This window comes from Ictidomys tridecemlineatus, chromosome 2, assembly GCF_052094955.1.
Source record: "Ictidomys tridecemlineatus isolate mIctTri1 chromosome 2, mIctTri1.hap1, whole genome shotgun sequence".
Taxonomy (NCBI): domain Eukaryota; kingdom Metazoa; phylum Chordata; class Mammalia; order Rodentia; family Sciuridae; genus Ictidomys; species Ictidomys tridecemlineatus.
In genome coordinates, this window is record NC_135478.1 from 172,828,302 (window position 1) to 172,845,987 (window position 17,686).

The window sequence follows — 17,686 nt, forward strand, 5'->3', positions numbered from 1 at the left end:
GAGCACGAATGGAATTGGAGCTTATAAAGTGAAGAGTCTTCAGTGGAAATTCTGATCATTATTTTTGACTTGCCATATGAAACACCTTCCAGTGTTTTAAATTATAGAGACCATCCAAAGACCCAAGGAACCACTGATTGTCATCATTTCCATCTTATTGTTCCTCTGTTTTAAAAACATCTTTTAGTACACTAATCAAATTTTAAGAAGGAAATGAAATGGTTCTATTTCTAATTACAGTATTCTAGGTGCCTGCTTCAGTTATTTTAATCAGAGTGCCAATACCTAAGTGTTAAATTAAAATGACAAAATTCTTTCTGGATGGCAGATCAACTTCCATTTCAAAAACTAGCCTCTCTTGGCTGCCAACTTTCTATCACTCTGCCACATAAATGTGCTTGCTTTCTTGGGGAAGTATTGGCTTGTTTTATCTGGTGGGAATAGGATATATTTTGTAATATGGAGTGTAAATGAGCAAGATCTCCAACACCTCCATAGCGATTCACAATTTCTAATACCTTCGCCTGATATTATTATTTGATTTGATCCTAGAATGAACAAACTACTTTTATTACAAAATGAAAATCTCTATTTTTTAAAATGTTTTAAACTATTTTTATTGAGGTATGGTGGGCATACAAAAAAAAAAAAACATGCAGACTACCTTTATGCAGTATATTTTCCAGACACACGAAGAGAATTAACACTTCTAGGCTAGCAGAATACCATAAAATAGAACTATGGCTCTTCAAAAAGTAATGGTAGTGAACTTTATGTGGATATCTCCTGAGTTGTTAGCCCCACTTAACATCTACAGCCCCATTACTCAAAAGCCTTGAAACTTGACCCAGATCCCTGTGCCTAATTTTCCTTAGACCTATTAAAAAAATGTTCCATGATGGGCCCTAAAGGTATACTTATAAGTGGTTCATATACGCAGTAAAGTTGAGGATTCTATTTGGTTTTGGGTCATCTTTGGTCAATTATTATGCACCTAAGAAACTCAATGTCTAAAAATAAACATTATTGCAAGGGTCTGCATTCATAGCAAGAGGAAGATCCAAAGCAACCACAACAAGAGGGCTGTTGCTGGGTTTTCCCTGTGGTGTTCTATGAAGGCCAGAACTGGGCCAAGACCCGGCAGGCTCCATAGCTAGTTTTGTAGTCCTCCAAATGCTCACATATCTGGGGGAACGAGGACCAGTCAATCAGTCTTGTAACTATGCCACTGCCCAGGACACTGCCTAGTACATAGAAAGAATTCTTTAAGACCTTTATTAAATAATCGAGTTCCTGTGTCGCATATATGTTCCAGGGGAGCCCTGCCCTGAGAACGGGAGGAGTCCAGGCTCTGTGTCAACCCACCACAGCTCTCCACGCAGTGACTACGCAACTTACACCAACAGCAACCACGCGGCCCCCAGCAGCAATGCCTCCCCCCCTGAGGGCTTCGCCTCCCACAGCCTGCAGACCAGTGACGTGGTCATTCACCGCAAAGAGAACGAGGGTTTCGGCTTTGTCATCATCAGCTCCCTGAACAGGCCTGAGTCTGGAGCCACTATAAGTAAGTGACTGATCTGCCTGCATTTTAAAAAGGGGTCTTGTTTTTATTGGTTCTAATGGTACAGATAATGGACAAATAGATCAGAAGATGGTTGTAGACACACTGAAGAGTCTGAAAGTCACAGGCTCTGGGCAGATAAGCCTAAACCATCCTTATCACTGATGAGCCCCACGTTGCAGAACTTTGCCTCAAAAACCATGCAACACCACCACCAATCCCCCGACCCCTGCACACCCCAACTCCTCGACTCCACTTCATTCATTTGTCAGTTTGGAAGAAATGAAACAGAGGGATGTGGCCATGTTGCTGTGAAAGGTGGGGGTGCTCCTTTTTCTGGGATTCTCTATTGATTGAAAGCTGTTCCATAGAATGAGAGCAGATGTGCAGAAGATGGAGGGGGAGGGCGATCCAGGCCTTCAGGTGGGAAGGAGCCTGGTATTCAAGAAATATACATGAGCCAAAGAGAGCCATGTGAGATCAAGACATGGAATTAAGCAGAATTCAGGCAGTGCAGCTCCAAACACTGTCCGTCTGAAGTCTATGTGGTAGTCTGAGTAGGTGAGAAGGTTTTAAGCAGTAGACTGAAATCTGAATTGTGTTTGAAAGATGAGTTCAGCTGCTCTTGGAAAAATGAAATCAGGGTGGAATGGGGTGGAGTGGGAGCAGGAGTAGAAGCACAGGACACAGTCAGGAGGCTGTGAAAACAGCCCTGTGGGGCCAGAGGTACTGGAGCCCTCTCCTCAGGTAATAGCACTGGACAAGAGGAGAAATAGATGGGTTTGACATTGGAGCTTCCTCCAACTCCAAGGTTCTGTGAGTCTGTACAACACGTAACACAGACCTCATTCCTCTCCCAATCATCCATCCCTGTGCACTCTCCAGCTTCCTTGATGGCTTTCCTTGTGGCATCAACATTCCAGAACCCTCTCAGCAGCCAGCAAGCAGCAGGACAGAAAGGGGATAGAACAGCTTGTCATTTTTTATGCTGAAGGGACTTAGCCCAAAATGTTGTGGTTAGAAACACCAGAACAGAGGAGCATTAAAAGAAGAAGTAAGAATAGTTACCATGTTGTTGTCCTAAAATTCTTATTAATTGTGGTAGTTTCCAGCACGTGTGGGTTAGGTGTGAGTGTTAAGCAACACTCAAGAAATTATTGTGAATGAGTAAGAACTTGATATGATAAAGTTAATGTTGTCAAAAACCCACCAGAACTACATGGAGAGAGCTGCCCCCATTTAGCTTGAGCCTTGACAAATTCAAGAGAGAAAACTACAGAAGCATTAAACCTCAGCAAATATGTGCAGAAGCCAAATTACATACATCTGAAAGTACAATTTCATTTCTGTTTTTCTTCATGATAAGCTGAAGAAATAAATTCAATCTTTAAGCATAGACTAAAAGCAGTATTCTGTCAGCACGATGGATTCACCAAGATTAAAAGGACACGAGACTAAAGATTTTCATGAATTATATAAACAGCCTTCCAATAATTTACACTTGGGGAAAATATTCACAGAGAGCTTTTGTAGCTATTCCAGTCATTCAAATTGTTTATTGGGGCAGAATACCTAGAGGACTGGAATAAAAATAAAAAGTATACGACCACAGTGAAAATGTTAAGCATGTATTTAAGGTCTCAGCTTTATTTAAAACGTGGTTGCTTTCTTTCTAAATGGTAAGAGTGTGTGTGTGTGTGTGTGTGTGTGTGTGTGTGTGTGTGTGTGTGTTGCATAAATACATTTGAAAAAAAACCAGCAGGTCTAATGCTTACAATTAATGTGTGAATTTTTCTGCCTAAAAAGTGACAACACATTGACCTTAAAAAAAAAAAAAAAAAACTCAAACCACTTTCAAATGACGCTATTTTACCTCACTCTGGAGAGTGAAATATATTCTATTAGTTCATGATATCTCATGGCTTCTTTTATCACATATTTATTTCTTTTCAATTTAAGGAGTTCGGAGTGCAAGTGGCCCCGTACTCTGTGGCAGAAGCAGCTATTATTGCTGATGGCCTGTTGTTTTTACAACACATAATTTGCAGCAAGCCCCTAAAAGATTGCTGGAGCTGCTGCTCTCTCCTACTTAACTTCTGTAATGATTTTGATCTCTAATTTTGAAGAGAAATGCTGAGAGCCAATCCTTGGGCCTCATATTCCCTGTCAAAATGCCAAGGGTGCTTAGGTTCTAAAGACTGACACAGGGTGACGCCCTCAGGTGCTTGGGAGTCATGATTGTTCCCAGGGCTTGGCATTTTTCTTTTGATGTCTTAACCTAGCCCATGGGTCACTAACAGTTCATTGTTTTTTATTTGTTTACTCTAGCTACTGAAGCCTTGGCACTGATCGACAAGGTCTCTGATGCCTTGGGTTGGTGCTCCATTACATTTAGGCAAGACAGTAGCATAGTTAACAGCTCAGATGCTACAATTATACTGCCTGGATCTGAAATCTGGATCCATCATTTGCTAACCAGGTGACCTAGAGGAAGTTACCTGACCTCTTTGGGCCTCAAGTTTCCTTGCTTGTAAAGAAAAGATGATTTTAATCCCCATATCATGGGGTTGTGATGAAGGTTAAAGGAATTCACATGTAGAAATTCTTAGAATGACACTGGCTTTGAATAAGCCCTCACTATGTCAATGCTCCTGTCTAGACCACCATCCCTGCTAGGATTCTGCTCCCATTCCACCAGCTCACTTTTCCTCGGCAGCACAAAGTTCTCACAGACTCTTAGCCATTACTTGCCCACTCTCCTAGGGCAGCCAGATCTGGGCAGGAGATGGGCATATCTTGGAGGCCCAGTGCCTCCTCCCCTTAGGCCGACCTTCTGGGAGCATGGTCTTTACCTACCACGGCTACCACCTACCTACAGCCCAGGTTAGCTGTGGTGGTAGCTGGAGCAATGCAGCAAGCCAGTCCAGCTGCATAAACCCTTTGCTAATGCTTCAGGCTGAGATTGCAGGTTTGTCTCCCCAGAATCCATGAGTTCAAAAAATAGAAAAGTCATGAGAAACATTTAAATTTAGACTCAAAGCTATGCCTTTTATCACTGCAAACATTATGTCACTATTGAATATCATCAGAGCAGAGAGAAAAGATGAAGAACCTAAATATTAATGTCCCCTCTGGATAGAGACCCTTCCATAGCTTCTTCAGCCAGGACAACAACTTTGCCAGGGATATGGGCTGTGCAACTAATTAGGGAATTTTGGAGCAAGGTTCCTGGTTTGTTCATTGCCTGGCATTTGATAGGGCTCTTTACAAAAGACCCACATATTCTTTTTTACAATATTATTTCCTCAAAAAATAAAGAAGGCATTTTCTTTGTATTGGTTAATGTCATGAAGGAGCAACCTGCTTGCTTCCTTCCCTAGGTTGTGATTCCAGAGGCCAACTATCACTTGAAGGTGGACAAATCTTAGAAGCCACCTACCAGTAGTACAGAGATATCCTTCCTGACTTAAAGTGAGAGTACACCCGCTTCCTGAGCATGTATACCCCATTATTCTCAGTATTAAGTATTTTTTCAGGCCTTAAAATTGAGCCCAAGGAAAAACAAAGTGGTTTCCAAACCAGAGCCGAGGGTAATAATGAACTGTAACAGACAATTACATCTCAAATTCCTAAATGTTTTGAACACATGTTTTGCTACACATGTGTTAGCTTCTTGTCACTATGACAAAATAACTGAGAAAAGCAACTTAAAAGAAGGAAAGGTATATTTTGGCTCACAGTTAGTTGGCTCTGTTGTTTGGGGGCCTGTGATGAGGCAGAACATCATGGCTGAAGCACACGGCAAAGGAAACCTGTTCACCTCCTGGAGGTGAGAAAGCAAAAGACCGAAAGAGGAAGGGGCCAGGATCCCAATGTCTCCTTCAAGGTCATGCCTTTGCTTATGGAGCCCCACTCTTAAAGGCACCACCACTTCCAGTGCCAAAGACTAATAACCAAGCCTCTAGTATGTGGGTCTTTAGGAAACCTCCAAAATCCAAACAATAACAAAGGTGTTCATTGTCTTATTATTGATAAACATAGAGAACTGGAAATAATGATGGTTGCTTTTTAAACTGGTAGCTTTGATATTTTTGTGAAGTTGAATCATTTTCTTCCATTGATTTCCTGTTGTCACTCTCACTGAGGTCTATCTCCAGGGACCCTTCTATCTCTGAGCCCATCAGATGCTTGCTCTATAAAAATGTCCTAGTGGCTGTGTGCAGGAGTGTCACTGATAGACTGGTCCTTGGGTGTCCCCAGCTCAAGGTCTGAGTCCTGACATCCAGGTTTATGGCAAAACTGTAACCTGTTCTTAGAGGTGCTTCCAACTCCCCCACCAAACCTGCCCTCTCACCAGAGGTTTCCAAGAAGGGCTTTGCTACAAATGATGGGGAAAAAAAGTAACCCTTGATCACCATCTTGGGCTTGGTCAGGAAGGCTGGACTGGAATTTCTGGGGTAGACATACATGAGCAGATTGGGCATTAATATTGGACACTGTCAGGGAATATATAAACTAGCTCTGATGTACAGCAGATTCAGGACAGCACCAAAGCATCAATCTACACATTCATCAGTAGGGAACAATCATCTTGATTCTTTTTCCTTTGTTCTTGTCTTCCTACTGGTATTGACTTGGTTTCTTCCTTTATCCACAAGTGCATCGCTGCCCAGCACACGCTTGACTTCTCGGCAATCTTTGAGCTCTGTACTAGTGTGAAAACCCTTTGTTTCCACATGTGTACTTTCTCTGGTACAGGTGGGAATTTGGACTTGGTCTTGGCTGATGTTCCCTAAGGCCCAGTGCCATCTGGTATTCAGGGAAGGAGTAACTTTTCCTTGGCAAAATGCCCTGATGACCTTCTCAAAGGATCCTTGAGGATGTCCATAGGCTGTGGAGTTTTAAAGTTTTTCAAGAAATTCAAAAAGTTACCTAGCTGGTGTTTTGTGATATTTTTTAGCCATGGTCCCTGAAAATAATGAAATAAAACTGAGCTAGTAGTGAAGTGGGGTAGACTTTTCCCCCACCAACCACGTGGCCACAGAAAAGTCTTAATTTAACTTAGGAGAGGAACACAGTAAAGTAAAAAGTCAAAGTCTCTGCAGTCTTACCACCCCACCACCATCATCACCATAAAGAACATTTAACTTAATGAAAACAGCATCAGATGAAAGTCCAGCTATCCACAAACTACTGTATTCCTTGTTATTCCTTGTTCTTCCTGCTCCCCGTTCTCATTTAAAATGTAAGGGAAGATGGCCAATTCTAAATTACATTATGCATGAGTCAGTATGGAAAATAAGGTACTTGGTTAGTTTTGTCCCTGTGTGTAGAAAGTTTGAGGCCTGGACCGTATTTTTCTCTGGCTTAGCTGTCATTTTTACTTTTGTCATTTTATATGTTAAAAGTGGCTCCTAACACTTTAGTCCATCTCCGCCTCTTTCAAGAAAAGATTAGGAGCAAGCACTTATATGCCCTAAACCAGCTCCCCTTTCAAGGCAGTTTAAGGCAGTGTTTCTCTCCTGGCTTTGCTTCATGCACATTTATGAAATGAGGCGCGTTTACAATGCTCAGATAAAACAAATAAGACTGCTGGAGGCAAGAGGCTGCTCCCCAGGGGGCTCTTGGAACCGCCCAGCCATCCTCAGCACACCTGTCACCTTCACTGTCACACTCATTTCAGTGGCACCATGGCCATAAAGCTCTGTCCTAAAGTAAAGCTTCTAGACCGCAACCAATAAGCACCTCATTTTATGCTTTATTGGTGTGGGCTGTGGCTTCAAAATCCCATATTGACGCTTGTTTGTTGATCACCTTAAAAACAAAGGTAAGGGGCTGGGGTTGTGGCTTAGCAGTAGAGCGCTCGCCTAGCACGTGCGAGGCCCTGGGTTCCATCCTCGGCACCACATAAAAATAAATAAATAAAATAAAGTTATTGTGTCCATCTACCAAAAATAAATAAATAAATAAATAAATATTTTTTTTTAAAAAGCAAAGGTAATAGGTACAACTGGCACCTTGACCTTCTCCAAGTCATTGTCAACTTTGACTCTTTGTATTCCTTCTCCAGAAGTCATTCATGTAAAGATAAATACATCACATCCACAAGGCTGAGCATGGGAATTAGAGAGTCTCTTTCTTTTCTCTGTACTTCATTGGTTTGTAACAGCAAGTTTCCTCTGAGTATTCTTCACCAGCTTTGTAACATGTATTATCTCTTTATTCCTTAAGTGAATCTCTACTTTAGGTAGAGATTTTGCTCTGTGCTCTGATTATGCTGAGAGCAACTCATGCAGGAGGCAGGATGGTATCACCCACACTGTTAGTAGACTACTTTTATAACAGAAGAAATAAGGTGGACAAAGATTCTATCTAAAATACCAGCTTTCGTCTGTATATCTGGTTTCTAAATATAACCCAATGAAACCATAGGATTAGCAGATAACATCATATTTGGGAAAACCTACACATACAAAAAAAAAAAGTTGTGTTGATTGTACTAATTGGCACTTTCGATACATAATCCAGTCCTCCTAGGACAAGTCCTTGATCATAACACTTCTGATAAAAATATCCACAGGATAAAGTTCAAACCTGCCTCTTGGAGACAGAATCCTGGGCAATCCAGACATAACCACTGTCACCAACAATTCCTCACTGGTTCCTTTCTCACGAAGCTGATTTAGTTTCTCCCCCTGTTCTAGAGCCCAGGTTTTGCCAGATACCATTTGGAATGCCTCCTCTTATCAAATAATAATTTTTATCAAAGTTTCTCCCAGCCGTTGTGCCAAGAATCTTACATTGTTTGAATCTTCACAGCAATCCCATCGGGTAGAGACCACTGCTCAAACAGTACACATGTCTCATAAATCAATTCAAAAATCTAAGTTCTTAATAAAGCTTTGCCTGACCCTTCACCCATCTCTCCCACGTATGAATTCTTAGCCGTGTAGAAATTCTTTCATGACTATTACTGTCATTTTACTTTTCGTGTGCTTATGTTTTGGCCTCTCCCTGCAAAAATTGTCAGTTCCTTAAAGGCAAGAAACAAGGCATTTCTCTAAATCTTTCCCAGTTTCTGGTAGAACACATTGAAAGGATTTTCTTACAATTTCTGTTGATGGGATGGGTTTCGATTCTCCTATAGCCATCAAGACCTGACCTCATCAAAAGTAAAACTGCGAATGTGCTCTGCTCGAACTTGCCCTGTGCCTAAACCTAGCTAAGGCAGCAAGGCATAATTTTGAAAATGGGCAAAGCAGCCGAGGATCACTCCAGAGGAATTGTGTACAAGCCAGTCCTTGTCCAGCATGAGAAATGACACTATGATTAAGTACACAGTAGCCTTGTTCCAGGATACGGGTTTCTCACCAGTTGTTCTGAGGCTGGGTAAGTGATTCCATCAGCAGCTTGAGGCCTGGTGAAGTCTCAGGTGAGAGCACCATATCAGTGGCAGGGGAGCCATCTTGGGCCTCTGGGCCTCCTCTCTATTATAAGCATCTGGTCCTCCAGGAGAGGTCTCCTGGCCTTTGTGACTCACCTCATTCTGGCATTGCCTGCTCCCGGTTATCATTCATCTGTGTGAGCACCACCTCAGTGATAATTGCATAGTCCTGAGCAGGAGAGCTTGGATGGCATCCCAAGCTCCTTAGAAAAGTATTACTCCAAATCATTTATTCATTTCACAGTCCTCATTAACAAAACAAACCATTTCAGTTCCGAACGAACAACTTCTGAATCGCATTACTAGTTTATAGGACCGTACAGCTAAGACCAGGATGAATGGGGCCTATTGATCCCATGCCATCTTTTCAATCCTGAACATGACTAGTTTTGTTCCTAAATTAAATCTTGGATGACTGGGTCCTGCCAGTAAGCAGAAAGGCAAACAGGAAGATTTTGCATCAAACTCTGAGTACTCTGATAGCTGAACGTTGAAGCATTTATTCACTAAAACTGGAAACACCAATGTGAACATTTCACTTTCTGAGCACGAGTGAATTTAAAGAGCACTTAAAGGATAGGTCTGCACCAGAGCATCATCATTCTTATCCTCAAGAAGAGGAGAGTGCAACCTATCCAAAAAATCTGCAAGTGCCCACAGTGTACTATTTAAAATTCTGGACTAGTTTTTCTTATTGTGTGAATGGAGCTCATAAATCATTAAGTTTCCCCCACTAGGGAATCGTTTTCAGGAGGATTATTATTGTTGTGTTCAAAGACTCTCCAGGCAGCAGCAGAAGGAAGATGTCTTCTTACCTTCAGCTATTTGGTTGTCTTGAAAGCTCGTAAATAGGTGATCCATGGCTGTTTCCTATGGGCTTAAGCCTCATAGTCCTTGTTATTTGCTTGATGGTTCAGGGAGGTTTCAGCTGAGAAGAGATTCTGGTGCTACAGGATCTCCCTCCACCAGGGAAAAATGCCCATCGCTCTCCCATGGCGTTCAATCCAATTCAGAGCCTGCAGGTCACCTCTGCAGAAGATGCTATTTTTTTATATCCTATTTATGGACTCATGCTGTATTATATTCTCCTTAATTTTATTTTTCCCAGTAATTATCCACATAAAATATATTAGAGAAGTATCTTAATAAAGCTGCTTCCACATGTGGAACTATTTTCAAAGCACGTTGTTAAGTGAAGGCCATCCTGTCATTTATTACTACTGATCAGCTATGTCAGAAGGGTGCTTGGGGGATGTTTTTTTCCCATCTGATTGAGATAAATACCATTTCTTGCTGAAGCCGAGAATTCAGGGAGTGCCTCTATTGGAAATCCTATCACACCAAATCCTGGTGAAGCTCTTTTTACTGGCGCATTTGACCACTAATGATTTTGCAAGTTAAGCTGGATTTGATCCCACTCAAACTATTTTCAGTGTGTGGGTAGAATCATTTCTGGGGATTAATCAGCCAGACTCCTCCAGGTGATGAGTCAGATCACAATGCCACGGGAAATTAACTAAACAGCCCAGAGTATAGCATTTTCATCTTTTAATCTGACCTCTTGCAGATCTTATTTCTCTACACCAGGCAAGGTTTGCTCTGCCAAGATGCCCAGATGTTGGGTACCTGATGAACCCATCTGCTTTCAAGAGTGAAATCCCCAAAAACTCCTGTTCTAAGGTGATTCATTGCAAAGATATGTATTTCTGGATTCATCTTGAAAGGAGGGTCTTCCAGAAAGCAAGAAAATAACCGATTTTGAAAGGTTTTATACTTACAGTTTTCTGGCACTGAGCAGTTGAGATAATGTGAGCTAGAAGAATATTACAATTTACAAATTATCCTTCCTTTTTTTTTTTTTTTGTATCGGCGATTGAACCCAGGGTTGCTTACCCACTGAGCCACATCCCCAGCCCTTCTTATATTTTATTTAAAGACGGTGTCTTGCTGAGTTGCTGAGGGCCCCATAAGTTGCTGAGGATGGCTTGAACTGATGATCCTCCTGCATCAACCTCCCCCAGCCACTGGGATTACAGGCATGCACCATTGCGCCTTGCATCATTACAATATTTAGTAGACTTTCTAGATGAACAGCAAGATAAAAAATGGCTACATTCCTGTAAGCACTTGACAAAATTGAAATACAGTGAAACCTCGTTGTGTAATTAGTTATAGATTTTGATGATCCCTGGTGCTAAGTTGCTCTCAGTTCCAATCAGTACTCATGATCATTAGCTTTGTAGACCTTCAGGTAACTATATTCTCATCTTGACTGAATTTATACAGAGCTGTACCTGTCACTCTTCAGAGACTAAAACAAGGTGTTACCAGACATAAAATGATTATATTAGGCTCTCCCTGCTCCCTGCTGATGTCTTCCCTGAGGTTCTAGGTTAGCACTTCTGCAGTGATGGAAATGTTCTACTCTGTACTATACAACACCACAGCCACTTGCCCCATATGGCCATGGAGCATTTGGAATGAGGCTAGGGTGACTGAAGGACTGACGTCTAATTGTCTTTAATTTCAGTCAACGTGGCATGTACAGCTTTTTTCTACATTGGACTGTACCGTTCTGGAGCATTGTGGTGGCCTTCACCTCCCTGCCTCCACCTGACTGTGACTCTGCTACACTCCAGGCCCCACTTCACACCACCACCATTGAACCCCTTAAGTTTGTGATCTCACTTATCCCTCATCATCCATCAGTGGCTTCTCATTTAGTTGTTAAATGAGAAAACAAATTCCCAGGTCCTCAAGGCCTTTCAGGATCTGTCCTTCTTATTCTAGAGCCCTCTGCTGTCTGTGCCCACTGCTCTCTCCTGCCCCATGATTCCGGCTTCTCTCATCCACAGGTCTGCCTTTGCAGGTCACGTACTGTGATTATGACGCCTCCCCTCCCCCATTCGTGTCACCAGATAGCATTTCCTTTCTGGAGACTTCCCCAACCCCTTCCACACTCTCCAGCCCACCTCCTTTCTCCTCCATATTCTACAAGTTCTTTTTTCACTTATCCCAATTTATATCCAAATAAGGTCTCTTTATCTCTCCCTGCTTTTTTTTTAAATCCCTTTTCTACATATTTAAGGTTTGAATTCCATATAGTGAAGTTTGCCCCTTCATCTTTAGTCAGAGTTTTGACAAACATGTTTAGTTGGATAACAACTGCCACAACATCAACCCCTCCACACACCCTGAGCCCTGGCAACCACTGATTCCCTTTCTCTCCTGTGGTTTCACCTTTTCCTGTTTGTATGCATGCAGCCTTTTGCTTCTGCCTTCTTCCACTTCACAGAATGCATTTTAGATTCATCCATGTTGTTTCATGTGTCAGCATTTGGATCCTTTTGAGTTGCTCAAGAGTATCCCATTGTGTGGATGCATAAGAGTTTGTTTATCTATTCCCTAGTTGAAGGCCTCTGGGTTGTTTTCTGTTTGGGGTGATTATAAATAAAGCTGCTAGGAACCTTTTCATATATGTCTTTGTGTGAAAATAGCTTTAATGTGAAAAAATATTATGTGAAAATATTTCATTTGATAAATGCCTAGAAGCGGCTCTGCTGGTTCCTGTGGTGCCATTTTCCAAAGTGGCTGTACCATTTTGTAGTTCCATATATAAGGGCTCTAGATGCTCTTCATCCTTACGAATAGTGTATTTTCAGGGTTTTCTGTTGTTTATCATTTTACCCATTCTAAGAGGTGCAAAATGATATCTCATTTAGGTTTTAATTTGCATTTTTCCCCCTGAAGACTCATAATATTGAAAATCTTTCTGTGTGCCTTTTACTATCCATATATCTTCTTTGGTGAGGTGTTATTTCACTTTTGGTCTCGTCCCTCTAGAGTACAATTGCCATTTCACTGTGCACATTTTGAAGCTCTTCAGTCCTTCTCTTTTCATTTCTCATTCATTTCTCATTATTAGAATAATAAAAGTCACTTTGTGATGATAGTCTCAGGTAAAATTATCATGAAAGCCTATACTAGTATATAATGTTTTGCTTAGTGAAAATGAAAACACATATAGTTACAATGCTTGAAAATGTAAGTGATGAAGGAAAATGCATATGAGCAGAAATGGAAATGAAGTTAAAATGTGCAATACTTTAAAAAATAAGAATGAAAAAGACCATATGTGGTGATGGTCTCACTTTTGAAGCCAGGAAACTCACATAATTTATTGGACCATTCAGAGGTCACACTACAATTTGTTTTCAAAGTTAATATATGATCAAGATCTTCTAGCTCCTGACACTTTGCTTGGGGGCCTTTTCATATTTGGTTTTATCCATTCATGCAAAATTGCATTATTTCAAATTAAAGCATTGCTATACCCGGTTAGTGGAACTTTGGCTTCTGTGAGAAACTGAAGACCCAATAAATATTCATGTAATCTTCGAGATAACATATTGAAAAGGACAGCTGGCTCAGGAGGGATCATTTGCCTGGGTTAGTATCTGTTTCCATTTACATTAAGAAAATATTGCAAGAAGTTATTATCTGCCCGCAGGGCTTAGGGGAATACAATGGAAAGCTGATATTGCACCTGATTGCTTTTGACATTTACCTATTGTAACAGGAAAACTGTGTGAAGATAGCCAAGTGACTTTTTACAAAACACAATTTCAGAGGCTATAAAAGGAAAAAGGAGATGGCAGAGATAGAATACCCTGCATCTGTAAAAATGAGAAACATGACTTGTCAGCCACACCTGCTTGTAACCATCAACCATTTCTACTGGGCTGACTAAGAGATTACTCAGAGCCAGGTACAGGGACGGGTGTGAAGTCTCATGTGCTTCCAAAGGCAAGTGAGAGATACAGAGGATAGAAAGTGTAGTTTCGTTGAACATTTGTAACCCCAAACAGAGGATTGACAAAGTGTAATTTTATGGCATTTTTTTGAACACTTGAAAAGCGACTAGTTGTCCTTCATGTTTAAAAAATCTGTCAAGGCTCCAGGAGAGAAGTATATTTTTAAGTTTGGGCACATAAATTATTTGACTTAAAAAAAATAGATTCCAGATCTCTAACTGGGACAACAAACCATTGATTGCAACAACTGACTTAAATTTACAAAAAAAATTTTCCCAATTTTTATTGATGGTGGTAAAATGATAACATGTTTATCTCCTCACATTTCTTAGACTCTCATATACTGATAGTAAATGAATGAGAAGACAAGTGGGCAGGTGGGAACAAAGTTTTAAAGAAAAACTAGCAACTTGCCTAGCAAGGCAGAGGAAACCAGAAAGAGAAGTTACCTTGCCATGTAACTAGAAAGCTAGGACAATCTTGTAGACCTGTTTTGGTCTGAAAGTGAAAATATTTTACCACTCTTTTTGTTATAAGAAAGGAGGGCCAGAACATAAAACACTTAAAAGAACTTAAAAGACAGAGTGGAACACAACAACCGTGACCACCAGATGTGAACATTTTATTTTATTTATTTATTTTGTGAACATTTTATTTTTAAAGTAGAAAAACCAACACATAAATAAGTAATGATGAAAGAAGAATTGTAATGCATTTCGCTGTCATATATAAATTTATAAAAAGAAAAAGGAAACTAGAAGAATTGAAGATAATTTCATCTCATGCATGGTGGAATCTACTATAGAATATGCACCAGAGAAATTGAAGAATAAATCAAAAAAGATGACACAAGTTTAGGGAAATGTGCAGTTCACCAGAGAGTCCAACCGATTTCCCTAGGATGACACTGTGCAGCTGACTTGCGAGAAGCCTGTCTACCTAGGAGGGAACTTTCCAGAAGAATACTTTGAAGAGATGGCTAAAGTAGCTTTGCATAAATAACTAAGGATATGACCCTGATTCAGTGAGTGAGAAGGGGAGGAAATTATTTAGGAAAAGAAATGAAATCAGGGTAAAAATCATAAACAACAATAATGATTTAACCAAAAATAGTGATAGAACTATTCTGGAATAAGGGTAAGTGGAATGCAAAGATAAGACTGCTAAATCCCCTATAATAGTAGGAAATAAATAGAAACTGATTAGAGTCAATAAATTGAGAAATAGCCAATTTATTAATTCTCTATAAAAATATTATTTAGAAAAGTGGGCAAGAAACAACTGAAAGATTTAAAATGTTTGCCTTTGGGTCACAGAAATGGAGAGGATGGGGAGGTGACTATAGCAGGAGACTAGGGTTTTTTATCATAAGCATTTTGGTTGTGTTTAATTGTTTTAAATTATATATGTATTACTTCAATTAAATCACTTTCATTACAAGAGATTTGTAACTACTAGATAATAGTGCTATTATTGTTTGCCCCTTTCACTTGACATGAATTTTGAGTTTTTATACAGTTTTCTCATTCTATAGAATAATTCAGTATTTTCTAATAATTTGATAAGTCCTCTGTAATAAATTTTAAATAAGAGGAATTCCTTATTCAGAAAGTAAGTTTATCATCAAAAGTTAGACACTAACCCTTTGAAAGGAGTTAGATGTGAATATGTGGGATGGGAGTAGGATACCTGTTTTATTTATTTGTTTATTTATTTTTTTTAGGATACCTGTTTTAGATTGTTTTCTGTTCCTTTACAAATTATCTGAAACCAAGTGATTTATTAGGAACAGAGGTTTATTTAGCTCATGGTTCTGGAGGCTGGAAAGCCTAAAAGTGTGGTGCTGGCATGTGGTGAGAGTCTTCTTGTCACACCTGATGTGGCAGAGGACATAATATTAGGAGACAGAGCGTGCGTGCCAGCTCAGGTATCTCTTTCTCTTCTTATAAAAATGCTGATACCATCCTGTGGGCCTCACCCTCCTGACCTCATCTAGTCCTAATTACCTCCCAAGAGCTCTGCCTCCAAATCTGTTAGCATGTAAATTTGGGGATTAAGTGGGAGACACATTCAAATCATAACAATGTACACCTCAAATATACAACTGGTGTTTTGGGGTTTTGGGTTTGTTTTTGTTTTTTTAAAGGATAAAAACAATTTATTTTTCTGCTTTGCAGAGTTGCAGAAACTCTTATATTTTAATAGCAAAATTTCTGTAATTTTTTCCACTATTACTGAATTAGCATGCTGCTCTGCTAGCAAAGTTACTAAAAGCTTTACTCACTAAAAGTACTCAAGTTAAACAACACAAAATTTTGACCCACTCAAAAAGCCAACTGTGTGTCCAAAGACCCACCAAACGTTTCAAAGAACAAAAATTATTTTAACTCAGCCTTATGTTTCAGAAGAGAACAGTCAAGTCGCAGCTAATTATAATTCCTAAAGCAATGAGATTTATCTCAATTACCAATTCATTCTCTTGACTGGAAAGTCATGGATTGCTGGTTTTATTGAGTGTTAAAATATTTTCACTTTCAGACCAAAACAGGTCTACAAGATTGTCCTAGCTTTCTAGTTACATGGCAAGGTAACTTCCAGTAATAGGTGAAGAAATGAGAAGTACCTTGATAGAAGGAAAAGTCCTAACAGTGTAAAAGGAGCAGTTTTCCATCATCTTGTCTGTTGGGTTATCTATACCCCAAGCACCTATGGATTTGAGGATAATGGCTATGTTGAAGTTGCATTAGGTTCTTGAAACACTAAAGTCTAGACAGCTTGTCAGATTATGAGGGAAGTAATCATATCAGTAGAATATATGAGCTTCTTGAAATACATATCATTTGTATATGATATATATTAATGTCTACTTAATTAAGAGAGTTACCAAAGAATATTGCTTTGTGGATGACCCAATAATGGGTGACTTATTACACAAGAATAATTTTCACAGTTTAATAAGAAAAACAAGGTAACTTTTAGTCCTCCTAAATCAGTAGTTGAAGAATTACGTGTTTTCTTTTTTTTTTTTTTCTTTTCTTTTTTGGGGGGCGGTGCTGGGAATTAAACTCAGGACCTTGTACATACAGTACACATGCTCTACCACTGAGCTATACCCCTAGGATCAAGGGTATTTAAAAAGATGCTTATCAGAAACTATTTCTACTACCGTAAGAATAAAGGACTGGTTTTGCTTCTTTCCTACCACCCACATTTCTGGTGATTTTGTGCCATATTCTCATTTACATATATTCTACTGCAGACACTAAAAACATTGGAGTGATACAAAAAAAAAATACACTATGAGGATTCTACAGAGGATGGATTACATAATTTGCAAGGCCCACTGTAAAATGAAAATGTGGAGTCTTTTCCTTGTTCCAAATTTATTAAGGATGTCCAAAAAGTGACAGCAGAAACATTAGCTTCTTTCTGTGAGTGTGGGGGTCTATGTGACTACACAGGTCACCCATTCAAAAAGTCAACTATGTGTCCACAGGCCCACCAAATCTTTCAAAGAGCAATACTGTTTTAACCCAGCCTTATGTTTCAGAACAGAACAGTCAAGTTTCAGCTAATTATAATTCCTAAAGCAATGAGATGTATCTCAATTACCAATTCATTCTCAACATTAACTGTAATTTTTTTAATCGGTGCAAACTAAAGGTATAAATGATAATATATACGACTGAGGTGTGTTTCTTCATCTCTAGCTAGATAGCTAATATTTTCTATATGATCCTTTTTACCCTTGGAAACATGAGTTCAGTTGGGTTCCCAAATTGCTGGTGATGGGCCCTCTTCCCATTCTCCCGCCTGACCATCTGCTTATTACCAACTGCAGGGTAACTAACTACACTGTTCAACCAC

General features: G+C 39.8%; 1 protein-coding gene across 13 annotated transcripts in view; it reads left to right on the top strand.

Moving 5' to 3' along the window:
* Nucleotides 1–17,686, top strand: part of Magi2 (membrane associated guanylate kinase, WW and PDZ domain containing 2) — a 1,272,989-nt gene that overhangs the window by 1,133,604 nt on the left and 121,699 nt on the right. For all 13 annotated transcript variants that reach the window (XM_078040157.1, XM_078040158.1, XM_078040153.1 and 10 more), the window contains one exon: nucleotides 1,316–1,564. In XM_078040157.1, the coding sequence (XP_077896283.1) occupies nucleotides 1,316–1,564 (249 nt within the window). The remainder of the gene's footprint in view (nucleotides 1–1,315; nucleotides 1,565–17,686) is intronic.